At 42.4% G+C, this 20,212-nt stretch overlaps 2 protein-coding genes across 5 annotated transcripts in view; both read left to right on the top strand.

Moving 5' to 3' along the window:
• Window positions 1–20,212, top strand: part of LOC148030941 (sphingoid long-chain bases kinase 1-like) — a 250,691-nt gene that overhangs the window by 190,595 nt on the left and 39,884 nt on the right. For all 4 annotated transcript variants that reach the window (XM_087684500.1, XM_087684501.1, XM_087684503.1 and 1 more), the window contains 2 exons: window positions 3,632–3,778; window positions 14,100–14,199. In XM_087684500.1, the coding sequence (XP_087540626.1) occupies window positions 3,632–3,778; window positions 14,100–14,199 (247 nt within the window). The remainder of the gene's footprint in view (window positions 1–3,631; window positions 3,779–14,099; window positions 14,200–20,212) is intronic.
• LOC148030944 (uncharacterized) lies at window positions 1,031–2,787 on the top strand. The gene is made up of 2 exons (XM_087685645.1): window positions 1,031–1,708; window positions 1,849–2,787. The coding sequence occupies exons 1-2, from the start codon at window positions 1,670–1,672 to the stop codon at window positions 2,320–2,322; spliced, it is 513 nt and encodes a 170-aa protein (XP_087541771.1). The 5' UTR covers window positions 1,031–1,669; the 3' UTR covers window positions 2,323–2,787.

Raw genomic sequence — 20,212 nt, 5'->3', positions numbered from 1 at the left:
GGAGACAAGGAGCGCACCACAGGCAGACGAGTTGGAGGCAGACGACGCCTAGGCCTGCTGGCGACTCACGAGCGCCCTGTGCACACTGAGCAGACGCAGGGCTGAGGACACGCTTGGCTGAGATGGCGGCTCCTGCAAGTGCAATGGCAGCACGTAGGTACAGGGCGAAACTGACGGGGGATTGCAGACAGTGGGAGTTTCAGTCTGCTGACTGCAGACTGCTTTGATACCAAATGTGAGATGGAAGGATTGAGGTGCAGCTGAGAGTACAGTAGACAGTGTGAGAGTGAGAGGCAGAGTGAAGCACGACACCCAAGAGAATAGACTGAAAGAGTGTAACTAGAAAGTACAAAGTACAACCCTTAAACCTTAGGGTTGTAGGGGGTGTTCACACCCGACACACACTAAGTGCCCATAAGTGTGTAACATAAGCACATATGACAATAAGACTATAAGTCTGGGGGAAAAAACCTCTCCTACCGAGAGTAAAAAGTGCCCAGTGTCCTACTGATCACCGATACTCTCATATGAGCATAGGCGTAAGTGAGGCATGAGTCAAATACCCAACAGGGAGATTATAGGGAGTCTTACTGGTTGGCATAGCATGAATGTGCGGTGTCAGGAGACTTTCGGCGGAGAGAGACTTTCAGTACAGGCGACCTTAGGATAGCTCTGGACCTCCATCATCCACTCCCTTCACGGCCGATGGGATCAGGTGTAGGGCAAGTCCAGGGCTTGTCAGGAGCTCCAATGCCATTTCATGTGCACTTGGGGTGGCCAGGACCTATTTTTTGTGATAGAGGCAGGCAGTCCGAGATGGCGATACACCCCCCCTCCATGGCTTCTTGCCCCCATCCCCCAGACGGCCTTGAGAGGCTTGTATACATGATGTATTTGTGACTTTCATCAGCTCTAGGTAGTTTGTTGAGCATGAGCACTCCGTTGTTATCAGTTTTTTGAGTAATATAATCAGCCACATTGTATTTGCAAAAAAAAAAAAAGACAGAGGAGGCCAAAGCCATGCAACACTTGTGCCTTAATGAGCAGTTTTGGCAAAAAGTCCGTGCCGTTGTCATTGTCGTGACTCCCTTTTGTAGGGTATTACGTATGAATGATTGTGAGGGGTCCACCATGGGCCTTCTCGTTCACTTCTTTAGAGCGGCATTGGTGGAGGCACGTGCTTGTATAGTGATCATAGAGACACAGCGTGCACATGTTTTAGAGATAGCAGAGAGGAGATGGGCGTGGATGCATAAGTCCATCCATGGTTTTGCCACATTGGTACATCCAGCCTACAAGTCACCGGTGGTCATGGATGATAGAGAGTTCCGTTCGGACCAGCTTGCTTATTTGTCTTGTGTGGTCCATGTGGACCGCAATGCAGTGTTGGAGGAGCTAGGATGCTACGCAGATTAGAGAGGGCATGTGACTTTTGCTTCTCCCACTTTTTGGAGAAGAGTCATTCGTGAAGCCTTTATTTTGGTGGCAAAACTTTGGATACGCATTGGAGACCCTTCGGCGCTTAGCCATGAGGATCCTTACCTAGGATTGCTCTTCGGGTGCATGTGAGAGAAACGGGAGTGCCTATTCTCTCATTCACACAAAGATTCGTAATTGGCTTAGCACACGACAGTTAGAGGGGCTAGTCTATTGCCGCACTAAGCTACGCATGATGAGAGCTATGATGAGTATGGGTGGTCCGAAGCAGGTAAAATTTAAACACTTAACCATAACATTTAAATTTTAAAAATTGTTTTTTAAATTTTCAAACTTTGAACTTTGAAGTTTATACTTTTAGACTTTAGCATTTACAATGATCAATCTTACGTGCAACAGTGCATTGTGTAGGTGAATGTTGATACATTCAAATTGATGGGTGACACTCTTCCGAGTATACATAAGGAGGTGGACGAGGAGGAGGAGATTTTTGCAAAGCTCTATAGAGAGGTTATAGCAGCAGATACTCGTAACACTCACAGTCAGCGTGCTTGTGGGCGAGGAGTTCGAGTAGGTGGTAGCAGGGGCATGGTCATTCGACACCCTCCATCATCAAGGAGGGGTGGTTCGAGCGGCTTGCAGACACATGTACGGAGAGGCTCTAGTAGGTCACATCCTGTGCCTCCTCATGATGACATCCCCCCCTTGCCTACACAGCCACCACCTAGGGAGCCATCATTTGATGATGGTGGTAACCTCATCAGTGAGGATGAGTATGAGTGTGTCTCATCATCGGATGCCGAGGAGTCATCTTTAGACTCTCTTGATGAGCACTCGGATGGTTTTGATGATGATGATAAGGATGATAGTGATGCCTCATCATAGTTTCATATGACATAGGTCTCTCGTTTTTTTTTGTATCAGATATACTAGACTGTAGTTGTATCGCATGTTTTGCGCAGCCCATGCGACCGGGATGGTCACTTCATGACACAGGTATTCATCTTATTCTGTAATGAAATGGCTATTTCCACTTTAAACATGTATTCTATGATCTATCATTTAATGATTTATGATTTTTATTATTTAAAAAATCATCTTAAATTTTTTTCCTACTAATATCATACCGTACCTTATAAAATCATAAGGTACCATTTAGTACTGTATTTTATCATACCGTACCGTATCGTACCTTTCGTACCTGACAACTATGGGTCAATGACCTTGAGGATGCAAATAAGATCCATCAGATATGTTTCCATGGTATCAACCATGAGTCACTGATGGTCTATGGTTTCTCTGCAGTGGGCAACTCAGATATGCCAAATGATCTCTGAGGATGTGGATAAAATCTGGCCAAATATGTCTCACAAATCCTCTGGTGAGGAATGCTGGTGGGCTTTGGTTGCGAGCTTTTGAGACATGCTCAGCAATTAGACCACTCTGGGTATCATATCTGTGTAGGCAGGGCACTTGATTATGCTTACCCAAAGATCTCAAAATTGCAAATTCATAACTTTCTCTTCTGTTGCTTACGATTGTAAATGGTGTAGTTGATGTGATTCTGTTCTCACAGCCAAGCCCATTAGAAGTTACCTTAAATTATCTCAGAGTTCAGTAGTGTTGAGCATGGCCACTTAAATTGTGACCAAAGTAACATTGTGGATAGCATCTAGTGTCATGAGTGGACATACAACAAAGTAAACAGAAGTTGAATTGAAATCTGACAGGTTGCTGCATGCATTCACATGTATTAGTATATTGCATCATACTGAGTACCATGCTGCATTTCAGATATGATACATGGAGGTGACCTTGCATTGACATAATTGTGCTCTCATTGATTGTACATTTCCAATTATAAGCTGTAAAAGAAGATGGCCACGAAACATGCTGAAGTGTGTACATAAGAAGGAAATGGCTGAAAGTTGGGAAAGTGCATGTGCTAAGCATTGGCTTAGAAAGGCAAATAGGTTAAGAAAAGAGCTAGAGCAGGACCAACGATAGTGAGCCTTTGAAGGCTACACTTTGTCTTAATTATGTTTCTTTAACATGGCAGTTTCAGGACTCCATCTTTGCTTGGTTATGCCTTGTTTGAATTCCTTTATTCTTTCATTGGAGAAGGATGTGAGAAACTCAAAAACATATATACTTTGCTTGATAATCAAGTTCTCTGAAATCACTTTGTTTGTAGGTGCTCAATGGCCTGCTGAGCAGAGAGAATGCTAAATCATCAAGAGCAATCCCTATTGGCATTATTCCTGCTGGATCTGACAACTCTCTAATTTGGACAGTAATGGGGATCAAGGACCCATCCTCTGCTGCCATTGCTATAGTAAAGGTTGGTCTCTTTCTCTTTTTTCATATAGGGGTGGTGCGAATGATATCCATGCATGGAGCAGGCCACCTCTCTGATAACTCCCTCTCCTCCCCCCACCCCCTAGCCAGCCCCTCTCTCTTTTCATGAACGTAACTGTTTTAATTACCAAAACAGCAAAATACAAAACTCATGAGTGCAACATGATTACACATCAAAGGTCTTTATGACCAACAAGGGAACTGAAGTGATATCAATGTGTGACGAAAGCAAGTCCTATCTACGAAGAACATCTACTAGCTCAATGTATGTCCATCTTCCAATGAAAGAAGCAGAATAAAAAATAAATGCATTCTGCATAGTCCATATGTGCTAAAAGTCCTGGAAGGGGATGCCCTTTGGGGGACTTGATGCTTAATGGTCGGGTGTGTTTAGGCAATGCCTTGGTAAATTAGGTATACCACTTGCTTATACGAGAGGACTAGCTGGCTAGCAAGCGCAACCACACTTCGGGTCTTAAAAAAGGTAGTACCTGGTGGAAATCTATGGCGATGGTGGCTGGCTTAATAAAACTCCCTTTCAATACAAAGTCTTTCTCTAGCGAATGTTGGTTGGCACTTTACCCCTTGATTCTGCACTCTCATGCCATGGTATTTTGAATGGATGTTGCTTCTTTTGTGCAACATGCAAAGGAACTTCTCATCATCGTTTTTGTCTTGTCCAATGGTGAGGAGAGTTTGGTCTCTATTGTTTGCTATCAGGTCTCGAGTGGTAGGCCATTCAGTGTCTCCCAAGGCCTTGGATTTTGGACAGCCCAACTTCTCAAATCGTGTGCAGCCTGATATGAAAATTCTTTCCCATTTCTTGCAATGATTCAAAGGAGGAAAAAGCTGCAAAGTCCATAGGGAGGTTGAAATGGTGCCCTTGACGATAACCTCTGGGAACATGATAAACCTGCTGAACTATCCTACCTATCACTTGTAGGTAAGAGTGTATCAGCAGCAGTGATCAGCCCTAGTCATTCCTTTCTATTAAGCATTGACCTCTATTGTTGTTTGCCTTTCCAAGAAGAAAGCTTCGAAACAGGCAACAATTCAGCTCTCAAGGAGTTTACCTGTTCACAATGTGGAGGGGGATGCCAAGTGGATTCCCAAGAATGGGCCAAATGATTCAAGAGCATAGAAGATTTAAGGTGAATGGACTGTTTAGCATTCACTACATGCCACCATGAAGCAAGAATCCTAGTGTTCCCATGCATAAGACCCTAGTCTTCAAGGAAAAGTATGGCAATGAAAGTCTAGGGCTGTTGTCCCTCATACAAAGCTTGAAACAGAGACCAATGAAGAGCAATCATATGTGTCTTGAGGTCCAAAACAGCCCCACCACCCATTCTTTTCGGAGTGCAAACATGATTTCAAGAGATCCAAGAAATGTCCAAGCATGTGGAATCCTTCTTCTAGAGCAAGAACCAAGTAGGCTGAATGATTTCTCTCATGTGAGATTTTGACCAAGGAAGTAAAAGTAAATGATAGGTGGTTGTGGATACAAGAGGGGTGGCTGACCTACCACCATCTATAGGCTAGTTGCATACTATACCCATGTATCATTAGACGTAATGGGTGTGGCCAGACAATGCTCTATTAGAAGTCCCCAAGCCTCTCTAGAGTCCTGGCTCAAGATCAGCGGGTACAATTCTCTATCCAACTTAACTAAGAAAGCCTCTTCTTTCATTGTATGTATCAAGTGCTCTGCAACAAAGCCATCATGGTGGTGTGGCTTACCTGTCTGAAGCCTACATTTAGCATGTTGGAAAATGACAGCCAACTATGGAGGAGAGAAAAGAGAGACAATGAGAGTGTGCTAAAGCAAAAGAGTAGAGTATACTTGTTGAACTGAAAGAATGAGAATTAAGGGTACAAGATAGGTCTAAGAAAGACTTGGCTCTAACTCAACTAGAGTTAACTGACTATAACTCTAACTAGAATAGTGGTGTATAGTTGTCAAGTATGAAAGATACGATACGGTACTATACGATAAAATACGGTACTAATTGGTACCTTATGATTTTATAAATTACGGTACGATATTAGTATAAAAGAAAAAAAATGAAAACTTGGTTATTTTGGATTATAGATAGTAGAACACATGTTTAGAGCTAAAATTGCAATGTCACTTGAGTTAATAGGATGAATACATGAGTGTAACAAGGTAAAACCTCATGCACAACATGCGCAACCCGCTACTAGAAGACAGATGGGAGTATATACGTAATACAATATATAACAAAGCAAAGTGTAGGGTGGATGAACAAAGAGGCTCTTCATTCTTGTGTGTGTGTGTGTGTGTGTGTGTGTGTGAGAGAGAGAGAGAGAGAGAGAGAGAGAAAGAAAGAAAGATATATTAACATCTACATAAGGCCAATGTGGCCTATGAGAGAAAATCCAGAGTACATCCATGTCTAATGTCATCTCATGAGTAAGGTAAAGATAACATTACAAATAAGTGGGTGGCCTATGAAACAATATTGAAAATAACTATACGATGGGACTATACTAGGGTTGAACCATATGTAATGTTGTTCCATCTAGAAAAGAAAAAGGAAAGGAAAGGAGAACCGGATCTGATAGAATCATGTACAAAAGTGTGGTGGAGACTATGGGCTGTAGCTGATCTCAAGATTTGCACATGATCTTAGCTATGATGCGGTCCCTAGCTGCTTCAGTGATATGCCTGGTGGTGACTCTTCGGTGTCTCATGATAATGGCTCTAATTTGACTGTGGTGTGGCCTCCTCGAATGTAGTCCTGGTAGACAGGGTCGTTGTGTTGGACAAAGGGAAATGACTCTATCCAATGTGACTCCACGGTGTGGCTTGTAAGGTGTCTGGTAGGGTGGCTTTGTCTCTACTAGGTTGGTAGTGTTAGTAGGGTGGGCTATGTAGAAGAAGTCTGTCACTGCTCTGTGTGTGTGTCGCTTTGGGTGAGCTGGCCTCCTGTCTCACAGTAGTGCAGTTTGATGCCTCTCAAGCTCTAGGAGGAAAAGACCTAGGCATCTCTAGTCCTCGTACTCCATGACGAGATGAATGGGTCCAAATCCATCACCGAAGAGGTAGTGGTACCGTCCTCATATGTGATAGTATACTGTGCATGTGCATATGTAGTGCTCCTCCATCATAGGCTCTCGACCACAAAGCTAGCAAGTCCTATCCTCTGCTAGGGTATTTGTCCATCGGCCTATCTCCATCTAAAGCCTATGTGAGGAGGTCAAATCTGTTCGATAGCAACCTGTACGCTATGGGAGATATGGGTGTCCATATATGCTGGCCGAATAGTGAAACCGTCATCAGAGAGACACAAGAAATGACTCTTGTAGAACTCCATCCTCGATCCTACAGGGAGTGTTGGATGGATCCATGTCCTTACTATCTCAATCCTCAAGATATCAACTTTGATCACCTGGTTCAACTCTGATTGGCTGAGAGAAAGTGTAGGGCAATCAATGATATAATCCAAAGGTGGAAGACGGTCAATATCCAAACCATGTGGGCTCATCCAAATAGCCATTTGTGAAAACCAACAGTTCTTCTCTCCCCCTACTGCTAGTTGTCTAGATGAGGTTAGTGCCAATCTAGAGTATCTATGGCATGGAAGTTTCGATAGTCTGTGCCAAAAGGTCATTTCCCTGAAGAGTGCCTCCATAACTATAGGTGTTGCCCCTAGCTCTGCTCTAATAATGGGATGTGAAGTGGAGGGCTTACTCCTAATCATGCATGCTATCATTATGATCAATGGCCTTTCCATGCTATCCCAACCATCATAATAATCCCTCTTTACTCCAATCTGAGTAGTGAGTTGGCTAAGACGCTTGGGTACAAGCTGCAACTCCATATCTCTGCTCCATATAGTAATGTAGGTGTGACTATGGTGTCAAATAACCAGTCTAATGCGGGGCTCCTAGAACTGTATGTGAGCACATTGACTCTTGAGTGCCCCTAGTGCTGCGTATCCACGTATGAGACGTGCCTCTAATGCCCCCTCTCAACGAAAAACGTGGGCTAGAGAAGGTGACTCCCAAATAGACATATTCCCTCACATGCTTCACTATGTCTTCCCCAAATCTGGACTGGTACATAGATCTAGTCACCCATGCTGCTAAAGTATTGAAAACCATGGTTTTGGTCTTCCCAAGGTTCACTGTGAGGTCTTTATCTCCACAGAAGATATACAAAGCATCTAGATGGCACTACAATCCCTCCAATGAATCTGAAATGAGAACAATATCATCTGCATACAGTAATATCGGTATCAACACCCCTGCCAAGCTGGCTCATGCTCCTCCTCAATCTATGTAATTAGACACTTTATCTATGTATAGACCAAACAATGTGGGTGAAAGTGGACATCCTTGTTTCACTCCTATGGTGCTGTCAATCCTCTCTGATAGCCCCCCAGGTGCTTGTACATGACCTGTCACTGCCTCATATAATGCATAGACACCCCATCGTATACCCTCTGGTACTCCAATGTCCTGCAATCTCTGCATGATGCATGTATGAGGCATTGTATCAAAAGCTTTGCGAAAGTCTACAAAGCAACAATAGATCCTCTTGTCTTGGGCTTGAGCCTCCTCAATAATGGCTCTAAGTGTGAGAATATGGTCTAGCGTGGTATATCCTCGTCTCAAACCTGCCTCTCCTTGTGCTCTCTTGCCTTGCATTTCAGTCCACTCACTGAGTTCATGCTCCAATATAGATCCATATATCTTGGCCAAAGTATGACCGATCATGATAGTCATGTAGTTGCTAGGAATCAGGGGATCACCACTTTTAAATAGCGGGATTATAGTATTGTCTAACCAACTCATAGGGAAACCTTCACATACTGCTCTATTGAACATATGTGCTAATATGGGTGCTAATATGTCACAAGCATGTGAGAAATATTCTGCTACTAGTCCATCCTCATCCTATGCCCTCCCATTTTATAATCTATAAAGTACATCCCTAACCATTTTCCATGTGAAGAAAGACCACTGTGTTGGCCTACAAGCTTGTGGGGGCTGCATAGGTGGCTATCCTAGCAAGTCATACAGCTGGTTTCCATAGTCAAGCCAAGCATCTGGTGATGTAATCTGTATGGGGGGACTATCTTTCATGAAACATCCTCCATGCGCTCTTGCTATCCCGCCCCAAAAATAGCTGATATATCTCTGCTTCTGCTTTCGCTAAGTAGTCTTGTTTTTTCTTCTGCACAAGGCGTTTGAAGAACGCCTTTGTTTGGCGATGTGTCCGAGTGCTTACCTCCAGTTTCTCTGTTAAAATATTGAGAATGCATACTATGGAGGATCACTGATGAGCAAATAGACAATCATAATGAGGCAGAAGCATTGACAAAGAAGAATAACTAATATTATCCAAGCATAATGCAAGTACAACTAAATGATAATGACTGATGGAATGAGTGTGGGGATGAGTGCCTTTTATAGGCTTATAGTAGGTGGTATTGGTAGGTGGAAAAAGGTTGAAAGGGACCATGGTAATCATCAACTCTGATTTTAATAAACCATGCATACATGACCTAGTTTAAGGCTTTATTTGTAGTATGTTTCTTTGCCTTGTTTGTTGCGTACAAAGAGGCTATGGTGGATGTGATTGCACATTTCTCAACACCCCTTCTCAATCACAACCAAGAAAGACACTGAGTATACAGAGGCTGTCATGAGTAGAACCTTGCTAAGTGTAGACATGGAAAAAACCAACCATACAAAGCTAGAGGCTATTACAAGGCCTCACTAAGTGTGTAGAGGCTATAATATGCAGAGGTTACATGAGGAGTATAGGAGCTTATGGTGGGAAGATTAGGCAAGTCCACATTTTAAACTTAAAAAAGTCTATCAGAAAATGAGCTACAAAAGAGGGACTGGTGAGTCCCATCCTTTTGTTCTTGGGTTTCTTCATCATCTTCTTCTTCATTGTTGTCTTCATCTTCTTTGACCATAGCAAGATATGCTCTTTGAGACTTTTTCTTAGCATAGCAAAATTTCTCAATATGCCCAGTTTTCTTACAGAAGTCACAGACTCTACTTTTCTTCCCTTTCACATAGAGGAGTTGTTGGTCTCCTCTTGGGATGCTTGTTTCTCCCTTGTTCTTGATCTTCTTTTCCTCTTCCAAGAGAGAGGCTTTGATGTCCACAAGTTTCGGCTTTGGCATGTTGATTAATGTGGTAGACACATTATTAAACTCATGTGGAAGACTCTTGAGAAGCTCTCCAATGCAAATGTCTTCATCCATCTTCAAGTTGATTCTTGCAAGTTGTGTCAACAGGCTTTCCATATAATTCAAATGAGTTGCAAGTAAGGTATTACTTTGCATGTCAAGCCTAAAAAATTAAATCAATAAGCCATATTTGGAGGATTTTGAATGAGCTCCAAAATAGGGTTTCTAATCGATCCCATGTCATGTGAGAGGTTTCACAATTATCAACATGATGAATGTAACTATCATCAAGTTCGAGCTTGATAATAGCTTGAGCCTTATCATCATTTTTATCCCATACGACTGAAAGTGCAGCTTTCCTTCGTTTCTTCTCTTGACCACTTGTGATTTACCACAAGCCTTTCTTCATTAGGAGCAGTTTAATCCTAGTTTGCCATGTATAGAATCCGACACCATTGAATTGGGATGTCGGTGAATCCTTACCCATGTTGAGATTGCAAGATCAGCAGCAAATTAGCTCCAAAAAATTCAAATTTTAGTTGAGTACAAGTGCCAAGAAGCACTAGGTGATTAGTATCAAGAGATACTAGGTGATTTGGTGACTAGTTTTTCCTTTGAACTTGGGATTTTCAAGATCTTGCAAGTCTGAGTCCTCCCCTCCTTGATTTGATGCTAGAGTTGCAAAAAAAAACTGACAGTAGTCCGGTAAGTGTTGAATTTGAGTGTATCAAAGGACACAAGAGGATTAGTGTTATGATGAGCAAATAGACAATCATAATGAGGCAGAAGCATTGACAAAGAAGAACAACTAATATTATCCAAGCATAATGCAAGTACAACTGAATGATAATGACTGATGGAATGAGTGTGGGGATGAGTGCCTTTTATAGGCTTACAGTAGGTGGTATTGGTAGGTGGAAAGAGGTGGAAAGGGACCATGGTAATCACCAATTGTGGTTTTAATAAACCATGCATATATGACCTAGTCTAAGGCTTTATTTGTAGTATGTTTCTTTGCCTTGTTTGTTCCATACAAAGAGGCTATGGTGGATGTGATTGCACATTTCTCAACACTCTTTGTAAGCGAGCTCGGGTGACTCTAGACTCATCATCATACCAGCTATTTTGGGGAGCAGTAGATCGTGTGGGTCTACATCGGGGCAAGGTGTGTGGGAATGCATACATGGCTGATCCATGTATGGACTTTGAGAGAGAGAGAGAGAGAGAGAGAGAGAGAGAGAGAGAGAGAGTTATATTAACGCCACATATGAAGATCTTGTTTCACTTTCTTAGATATTAGGGCTGTTGGCATAACTGGACCATTCGGAATGCTTTTATTTTTGACTCCGCCTCTAATGTTCAGGGGCACATGGCCAGGCTTAAAGGTCTCTTACTCTGGCAGATAGATCTTATTCGGCTCTCTGACTTGCTCCCTCGGGAGGACTTACTTCCTGGCATATGGCAATTTCCGCTGCATCTTGGCCATGACTTTTTGTAACTCTTGAGTGGTCTACTTCTTGTAGTGAGAGAGAGAGTTCTTACACGCGATGGCGTAGAGCCACCGTGTATCTTGTAATCATGTAAACTTGTACTTTTTTCGTAATTCATACAATTATCTTTTACGAAAAAAAAGAGAGTTATATTAACGTCTACAACAGGCCAAGTTGGCCTATGAGACCAAAAGGTTACATACAAAATGTCTCGGAAGTTTTCTAAGTCCCAATAAAGCTACTATCTAGTGTTATGGTGAACTAGGTGAGTAGGTACAAAATGGTATACAGACTCCATACAATCTAGATACACTGTAAATGCAGTGTGGAACTACTCATGGAGTGTGGTCATCTTAAGATGTTCCGCATGGGCTTGTCTAGCATGGAGAGGTTGAAGCGGCGGGGTATGGCTCCCCGGTGGCGTTGTAGTATCCACTGTATTTGTAGGTGATGTCTCTTGTGGGGGCGTGGGCCTATCGGGTGTGACCAAAACGTTACATACAAAATGTCTCGGAAACTTTTCAGGTCCTAGTAAAGCTACCATCTAATGCTATGATAAACTAATTGAGTAGGTACAAAAATGGTATATAGGTTGGGTATAATTCATATGTGTTCCAAGTATGGTGCGGAAGTGCTCATGAAGCTTGGTCATCCTAAAATGTCCCGAATGGGAGCAGTTCCACTTTTTAGGCCTGAAAGGTGCATTATCGAACATCGAGAGGCTGAATTGGCAGGGCAGGGCCCTTTGGTGGCGGGGTAGTATCCCTTGTATCCTGCAGGGGCGGTTGGGCGTGGGCGTGGGGCTTTGTTTCTTACCGTGGCTGTGGCTAGGGTGGTTCCCCACGGCTGGGAGGTCAGTGGGGCTGGTGGGGGCTCAAGGGTGGGAATGGTAGTTGGCTCTCGGTAGAATTCTATGAGCAAGCGTTGGGCGGCTCCCTATCCCAGCAGTTTGGAAAGAGAGAGAGAGAGAGAGAGAGGGGGGGGGGGGGATGATGCACTTGGAATTGCATATTTGTCTTGGAAGTTGGGAGAGAGAGAGAGAGAGGCTTGAAATTATGATAATAAACATAAGGCTTAGGAGTAGGAAGATATTGTGTGGTCTGTCTTCATAGGCCAAAAATAGCTTGTATTTTGGTACGAATTTGTAGAAATATGTACCGTACAGTACGGTACAAATTGTACGGAACGAATTAGTCCGTACGTAGTACTAATGCAACTATGGAGTGGTGACACAACTTATAACTTTAGTTGTTTTTACACTAAGAACTGAAAAAGAAACTAAAGACTAAAACATTGGGCACTGCCCATAGAGTTGGCAAATTCTAACTAAGCCTCTTAGTCCATGCTCTTTGTGAAGAAAGTAGATATCTAGAGGCAAGGTGCTGCTAGGTTGAGGAGGGGAGACTGACCTACCGCGGTGCATAGGCTGGTTGCATACTACCACCATGTATCATGAGATGTAATGGGTGTGGCTGGACAATGCTCTATGTGAAGTCGCCAAGCCTTTCTATAGTCTTGGCTCAAGAACAATCGGTATAAGTCTTTCTCCAACTGAGCTAAAAAATCTATTTCTTTTACCATATGTATCAAGTGCTCTGCTACAAAGCCATCACGATCCTATGACTTGTTCGCAACCTGTATTTAACCTCTTGAACCATGCCCTCTGCGAAGACAGTAGATGTCTAGTGGCAAGGTGCCGCTGGGTTGCAGAGGGGAGGCTGATCTGCCAACATGTATAGGCTGGTTGCATACAACCATCATGGATCATGAGATGTAATGGGTGTGGCTGGACAATTCTCTATGTGAAGTCCCCAACCCTCTCTATAGTCTTGGCTCAAGAACAATTGTACAAATATCTCGCCAACTGAGCTTAAAAAGCTATCTTCTTTCACTGTATGAAGCATCTGAAGAGTATTTGTGTCTGTCTGTGAGCAGTGGATCCAAGTTTCACCTCTGTGTAGACAAACTCTAGTCTTGAGACACTCATCATCATGGAACTGTTCCAAGACATCAACTTAGAGAAAGCTCTCTGCATTGGCTGTGAGTGTGGAAAAGCTGCACCTGCTGCTGCATGGAAAGCCTCAATATACTGTTGTGCAAGCTCAAATAATGGAATGTGGGCTTCAGCATCATATTTAACCAAAGATCTCCCTTGAGTAGAAACTAGATACCCCTGGTCTCTCTTGAGAAGTAATAGCTCGGTGTTGATAAGCCATATGGGGTATCTGTCCTCAGTGAATTGGAAGCCCTCTATGAGTGAATAGTATAGTACTCTGCAGCCCCAATGGAGTGCAATGAGACTGAGATCCTGGGTATGTGGCATATTGTAAAATTTTTATAGTCACAAGTGAGTCATTTTTGGACTCAAGGATTGCAGGGACAGTAGCTACTTTCTGTCCCATGTCCCATTCCATGTGACTGTTACAAGTGACGGCAATTCCTCCATGCTCCCCGTCTCGTGTTTCATCCCATGTATATGAGTGCAAGACTTTGTACAGCATATTGTAAATACTGTGTGTTTAAACATTATTTTCTATATAGTTTTGCCTCATTTGTCTTACATGGTAAGTTAAGAAACAAGATCGTGCTTATTGTTTGGAACTTCTTTGATGGTCGTAATATGGTCTGTTCAACTGGGCAGGGAGATTTGATATCTACAGATATCTTTGCTGTAGAATGGACAAAAACTGGGGATCTGCATATGGGACACACAGTTGCATACTACGGCTTTATGAGTGATGGTACTGTGCCCTTAACAATCCTTGCACCAGTTTCACCTTGTTTATATTTGTGCATCACGTCTTTATGCATGCATGTCCTTTCAGAATAATAAATCTGGTATTTTAGGGGTCAGCTGTTACTGCATCTTTGTGAAAAGCTGCAAAGTTTAATCTACAGATTGGTGCAATTGGCTAAATGATGTATTTAGTTTAAAAAGCTTATTTTAGATAGTGATCTGATGCAGTGCTTGTGTGGGCTGGTATTATATGCAACTATCTCTGTTCATTAGAACAACTATAACACATTCCTGGGCACAGTGCTTCAAATGTTTGTGTTATACAAAGGAAAACCATATGATCTTGCATGATGCACCTAATTCAAACCGAACTGGACGAAATCATGAGCTCCTGTTTAATAGTACTGTAACAATGAGTATCAACACAGGTCACGAGTATGGGTCAAGGCCATCCAGATCAGCATCACTGAGGTCCTAAAGAAGTCATAGGCAAACATGCTAAGCATTCATATAGAAGGGTTGCAAATCTCCAGTGCAACATAGTGCACACAGGTACAAGGAAAAGTTATGGAATGTAACCTTGATAACCACATTAAACATTTGCATAAGAGGTAGTTTTGCAGGCCTTGATAAACCAGCTGCAGGACCAAAAAAAAAAAAGATGAAAGAAAAAACTTTCTTAAAGATCGCTAGATGAGGGATGCTTGCAGCATAACCTTACAAACCAGTGTGTGCCAGCCTTGAAAGGAAAAGGGAAATTGAGACACAATTAGCTTTTAGGTTTATTCAGGTTAAGGAAGACAACCCAATATTCAAGGTAGACCTTGAGAAGGCCAAGCATGCCATCAATGAGTATGGACTGTGAAGTGAAGTCAGTGGTATATGTAACAAGCAGGCAATGATTATTGATACTAAGCATATTGAAGCTGCTGGAGATTAGTTAGTGCAGAGAAATAGCAAGATATATATTAGAACTGGTAGAATTGTCCATTAAACAAAAGAGGAGCATCCTTGAATAAAATTTTGGAGAGCAGAACACGACACCACTGAAATTTATACTTATCTGTAATAAATAAATTTGAATTAGGAAGCCTTTTCACGAGAAACAATCCAAGCTTCATAATGCAAAAATGTACCAAGGAGCTTGTCTCATTGTCATGAAGTAGCAAAATGAAAATGCATTATGCCTGAATTTATGCTGCTAGAGACATCAAGAATTGTACATTGTATGTAGGAGTTTAATAGTCAGAGCACATGTTTGTGATGGAATGTGAGGGCAGACTCAGTGTTCAATTGGACTTACATACTAAATCTAGGACTTGTGAACGTTATTTTGACATATAGGAGGCAGCACCTAAGAGTCATAGCATGCATCAATCAAGTTTGATTTACCTGAGCTAGGATTGAGTTTATGTGGCAAGGGGCTTTGGACTGCCAGTATGGTTCCCAGCTCAGGTATCGGTTCAATTGGAAACCCTATGATTGGATTGTGAATTTTGGTATGCCCTCTCCACTTTTTCCAATGATGGATCTAAGATCATGAATGACCCTACCGATTAGCAGAATTGTAGTATTGGTATCAGAACCATGTCATAGTATTGTATCCTAGCCAAATTTCTGATTAGCTTTGGGTGGTGGCTACATGTGTTTTATATTGCTGACTCTGTTGACTTTGTAGGATAAAGGATTGTTCTGGCATGTGACTATCCCTGTTAGTACAGCGACTCAAAGTATCTATACAGAATGGATCTATAGCTTTCACAGAAGGTTTTTGGGGCAGGCCCTCTATAGCTTTCATGGAAGGCTTTTGGGGGCGGATCCTCAATTTGAGGCAATTAGGATATGTTAATTCTTAATAGCATTGAATTGGGCTCTTCCTCATCAAGTTGGAGACAGCGAGATCACATTCTAAGATAAAAACAAGGGGCTAGTTAGACACACAGGATAAAGACAAGGGGCTAGTTAGACACACTAGTTAGCACAATGTTACTGACTTCTGTACAGCAGTAGTAACCTAAAGCACAATTGATTAGGAGGCATTTGGACCCATAGAAATGGCTGCTAGATCTCGTCGCAGGCCCCTCTCCTTCTCCCAGCACTACTATCAAGCATGGAGGGCTACCTCCTGAAAAATCTTGCTTGACTCTTCGAGAGCATGTGCTACATATTTTGCAAACCCTCCATCCTGCATCTATTCCGTGGTCCAGAGTTTTCTGATCTGTGTCCTCATGCTCCTAGGTTGCATCCGAGATCAGACATGAGCACAGGGGTCAAGGGCTGAAGTAGGAGCATCTAGGGAGGGGAGGACTGGAGCATGATCTAATAAGATGGTCCCTGCAGCTGTCCAACATGCCCTCCCCTTGGGCTGCCCCACTCCCCCACGTAAAACCTATCCAACCGCTCGAAAATGAAGGCATCCCCTGCTCCTCCTCCACTATGCTCCATGAAATCCAAAAGATGCCTGCATGCAAGGAGTCCTCTCATCATGACATAAAATGAATTAGCTTGGTAAGATCGTTCAAGGTGATAGCAATCCCAAGGCAGAAGCGACAAAAAATAGGGGAGCATGGGTAACATGATGGTTTGGGAAACTTTAAGGCGAATATGGAATGGCCAGGCATGGGATTTCCAATAGACAAACTTATGGCTGAATATCGACATCCAAGGTATACCCTAAGTGTTTGGTGACCTTGCCACGGGCCATTACCACACCCTACCATCCCAAGGACTGGAAGTTTGATTCAGTGCAGCTGATAAGGAAGGATTTTGAAGCATTAATGTGGAGTCTAGACACCTGCCCAAAAAGGTTACAAGTATCCAATACCTTAGATCATCCCAGTCTGCTTTCAGGATCACGAAAGTATCATCTGTGAATGATTGCCAACAAAACAATGACCAAAAGGAAGGGATAAATCAATCAACTATCCAGTGACCACTAGATGGGATAACATTGTGAGGACCGGGTGGGTTGCCAAGGCAAAAAATAGAGGACTCAAAGGGCAGTCCTGTCTGATTGAGCATGCAAGAGCAAAGGGTTCAGTGACACCACCATTCAATACAACCCATGAATAAACATCAGAATTGACAATGTATATCAAACGAGACATTTGCGGGCCATGCCATCTTATCTGCTGTGTTTTGCTGACTAGCATCATCAACTGTTTCCCATGTCATCAACCACTGCTACGTTTGCTGTCTACTCCACTGTGCAGCTTCCTCACACATTGATTCAATCTTCCTAAGCTACATTTGCTACTGCTCAATGTCTCCAAAGACTACCTACTATGTTTCTGGATACATCAAAGTATGACATACTCTTCAACTCATACTCTCTGCCCCGGTCCTTGAGACAGGAGTTCAAGTTTCAATATTCACCTTGCATAGTGTGTTTGTTGCATTGAGAATTGTATTTATTCATCTTCTATGCTCATTGTCTTTGTGTTACTCTAACCCTAACTATGTTTTTTTATGAGTTTGTGCATTTGTTGTACGATTGTGTTTGTCTTTTGTAGTTGACCATTTCTTTACATGGTATCGAAGCTAGGTAGTCATTGAAAAAAACCTAGGTCCTTGATCGGAAAGCCCATCTTAAGAAATAGAAACAACAAAGGGAAGATGACATCAAACACTTTCATATCAACTCAATCTCCAAAGCAGCATATGCCGAGAACTAAGCAGGAGTGTGTTTCATAGCCTACCCTGCAATGTTCCAACACAGGTGGAGATACTTCTGACTACCTTGGAGAAACTAGACCATATCCTATTATCGGATAAGGAGCTTAACCTAATCATTGCTTATAAAGCAAAGAAGATTGAAGAGCTTGATAAAAGAATTGCACTTTGAAAACACCTACTCAATGAAGGTTTTATGATTCTTTCTATTTAGATGTTGCACATAAAACTAATGATGTTGTAGGGCCGTCAAGACCTCCATCAGAGATGGGTCCCTCTATTGGAGAAAGAGATCTAGAATATATCCTTTTCTTTCAAACTCATCACTCGAGTGCAAAGTACACAAGTTATTACTTATGTTCCTTCTTCTTCTTTTACTTCTACTCTGCAACATTTTGGTCAAGAGCATGAGGAAGATAGAGTTCAATATGTTGACCATGAAAAAGGCTGATAAAGGACCAATTCTTATATATTAGCACATGTAGAGGGAATTATAAGAAAAAGTTAGGTAACTTTTCTTCCACTTCTTTGAATTATACTTCTCATAGTCAAAATGATTTTGATATTTCATCTTCATTGCATTTCCTATCTTCATCTTCATTTCAATTTCCATCATTAAATCAATAAAATCAATTTACACATCTACATCATTTACACCTCAATTTCACAATCCACCCACTTCTTCCGATGATGTGTCTCACTTACCATACACACCATTTACTTTCCACTTTTAGATACCTCATATCACATCACACACCACATCAAGGGGGTTCTTCAAACATAGGCATAGCATTTAGAATCTCTACACCTTCACTTCTAGGTAGTGCTCATATACCTATGGTGGAGGTTCATCCTCCATCTTACGCACCTTTGGGATATTCATAGCATGGGATGCCTACCCAAGCTTCCTCAAGTGTGAACTAGTTGATACCACAGTTTGCTAGCATGGCAATTCCTAGTGGACCATTTGGTTATTCCGTTGTGCCTCAACTGACAGTTGCGTAAGGTTTGAGAATCCCCATGCCTTCTCCATAGGTACTATAGGGTCCTTGCAACATATTCCTACCCACCCACCCTATCCCCTCTCTATCCCTCTTATCCATCTTACTCTTCTTTCCAAATACTTCACAGTTGGTTCTCCTCATTAGCCAAGCATACTTTTATTGACAAGACTCCTTTTAATAGATCTAACTATACCACTTTGTCAAATTTGATGAGACATGTTTCAAATTCTTCGAACTTGTGGGGCCTTGTTGAGGGGTTGGAACCCCAACCAAACCTGTGCCTTGTTCCACCAGAGGTTGTTGGATCATGGAAGGCAATAAATGCCCTCCATTATAGTCAAGTTGATGCAAGGTCACCTCCCTGAATTTCACTTATAGCTTTAGCACTTCAACATAGCATCAAAGTGATGGGGATAGTCGATTGTCCACTATGCAGCTCGAGATAAAACCTATTGTATAAACCTCAACTATGAGCTTCAAAATTTAAAAATCACAGACCGGGATGACCTTAAGGTCAAGCTGGCTAGATATGGGTGATTTCTTGCTGAATTCTCCACTACTGGGGCTCCTAAGTCCCCTAATGGCTAGGTTACCTTGTTCTTAAACAAATTACCTAGAAAATACTTCCATTTTGTGCAACAAGTAATCTCACATCTCGCCATGCCTACGATCTATGAATTCGAGTATTGACTATTGTATTACACTAAGTTATTTGATTAGTTTCATTGTGCATCCTCCCACAGTTGTCACGTCTGATGGCGTCCGATTAGTATCGTCCGATACTAGTACGGTACTAATCGAAGTAATAAATCCTGGACCTATGTCTGATGTCATGTCCAATGAAAAAAATTATACATATAAATTTAATACCTGAACTGAATGTTGGGACTCAAAGTAATACACTTTAAACATGTAGAGACTTTATACTAGAAGTTTACATATTAAGAGCTTGAGGATAGAGAGGATGGCCAATGGAGAGCTTGAAAGTGGAGGTAGGGTGGAGATATGGCAAAGGAGAGCTTGAGGGAGTGGGCTTAGAGAGCTTGAGGAGAGAGAGTTTAAGAATAGAGAGCTTAAAAGTTGAGCTTGAAATTTGAATTTTAAATTAGAGAGGAAAAGAGAGGGAGAGAGTATGTTGCTAGAAGGGAGGCAAGAGAGAGAGAGAGAGGATTGACGCGCGGAGCGATGGCAGGTCTGTTGCCTTCTGACGCGCGGACGCATTTTCCTGCACGGTGCCCTGCCTGTGACGTCGTCCCGTCCCTTCGTGCTAGGTCCGTTCTGCCCACTTCTCGCTGCGCCCCTCTTCTGTCTACCCGTCACTACCCCATCGCCCCCTGCTAC

This window comes from Lygodium microphyllum, chromosome 9 (genome assembly GCF_053477565.2).
Source record: "Lygodium microphyllum isolate KBCC chromosome 9, Lygodium_microphyllum_v1.1.10, whole genome shotgun sequence".
NCBI lineage: Eukaryota > Viridiplantae > Streptophyta > Polypodiopsida > Schizaeales > Lygodiaceae > Lygodium > Lygodium microphyllum.
This window is presented reverse-complemented; position numbering and strand designations above follow the sequence as displayed.

What these genes read in the sequence shown, in the direction of transcription:
- LOC148030944 (XM_087685645.1), top strand. Translation starts at nt 1,670, where the DNA reads ATGATGAGAGCTATGATGAGTATGGGTGGTCCGAAGCAG. An exon ending in GTATGGGTGGTCCGAAGCAG is followed by an intron (nt 1,709 to 1,848) that starts GTAAAATTTAAA and finishes TGCATTGTGTAG; the next exon opens with GTGAATGTTGATACATTCAA.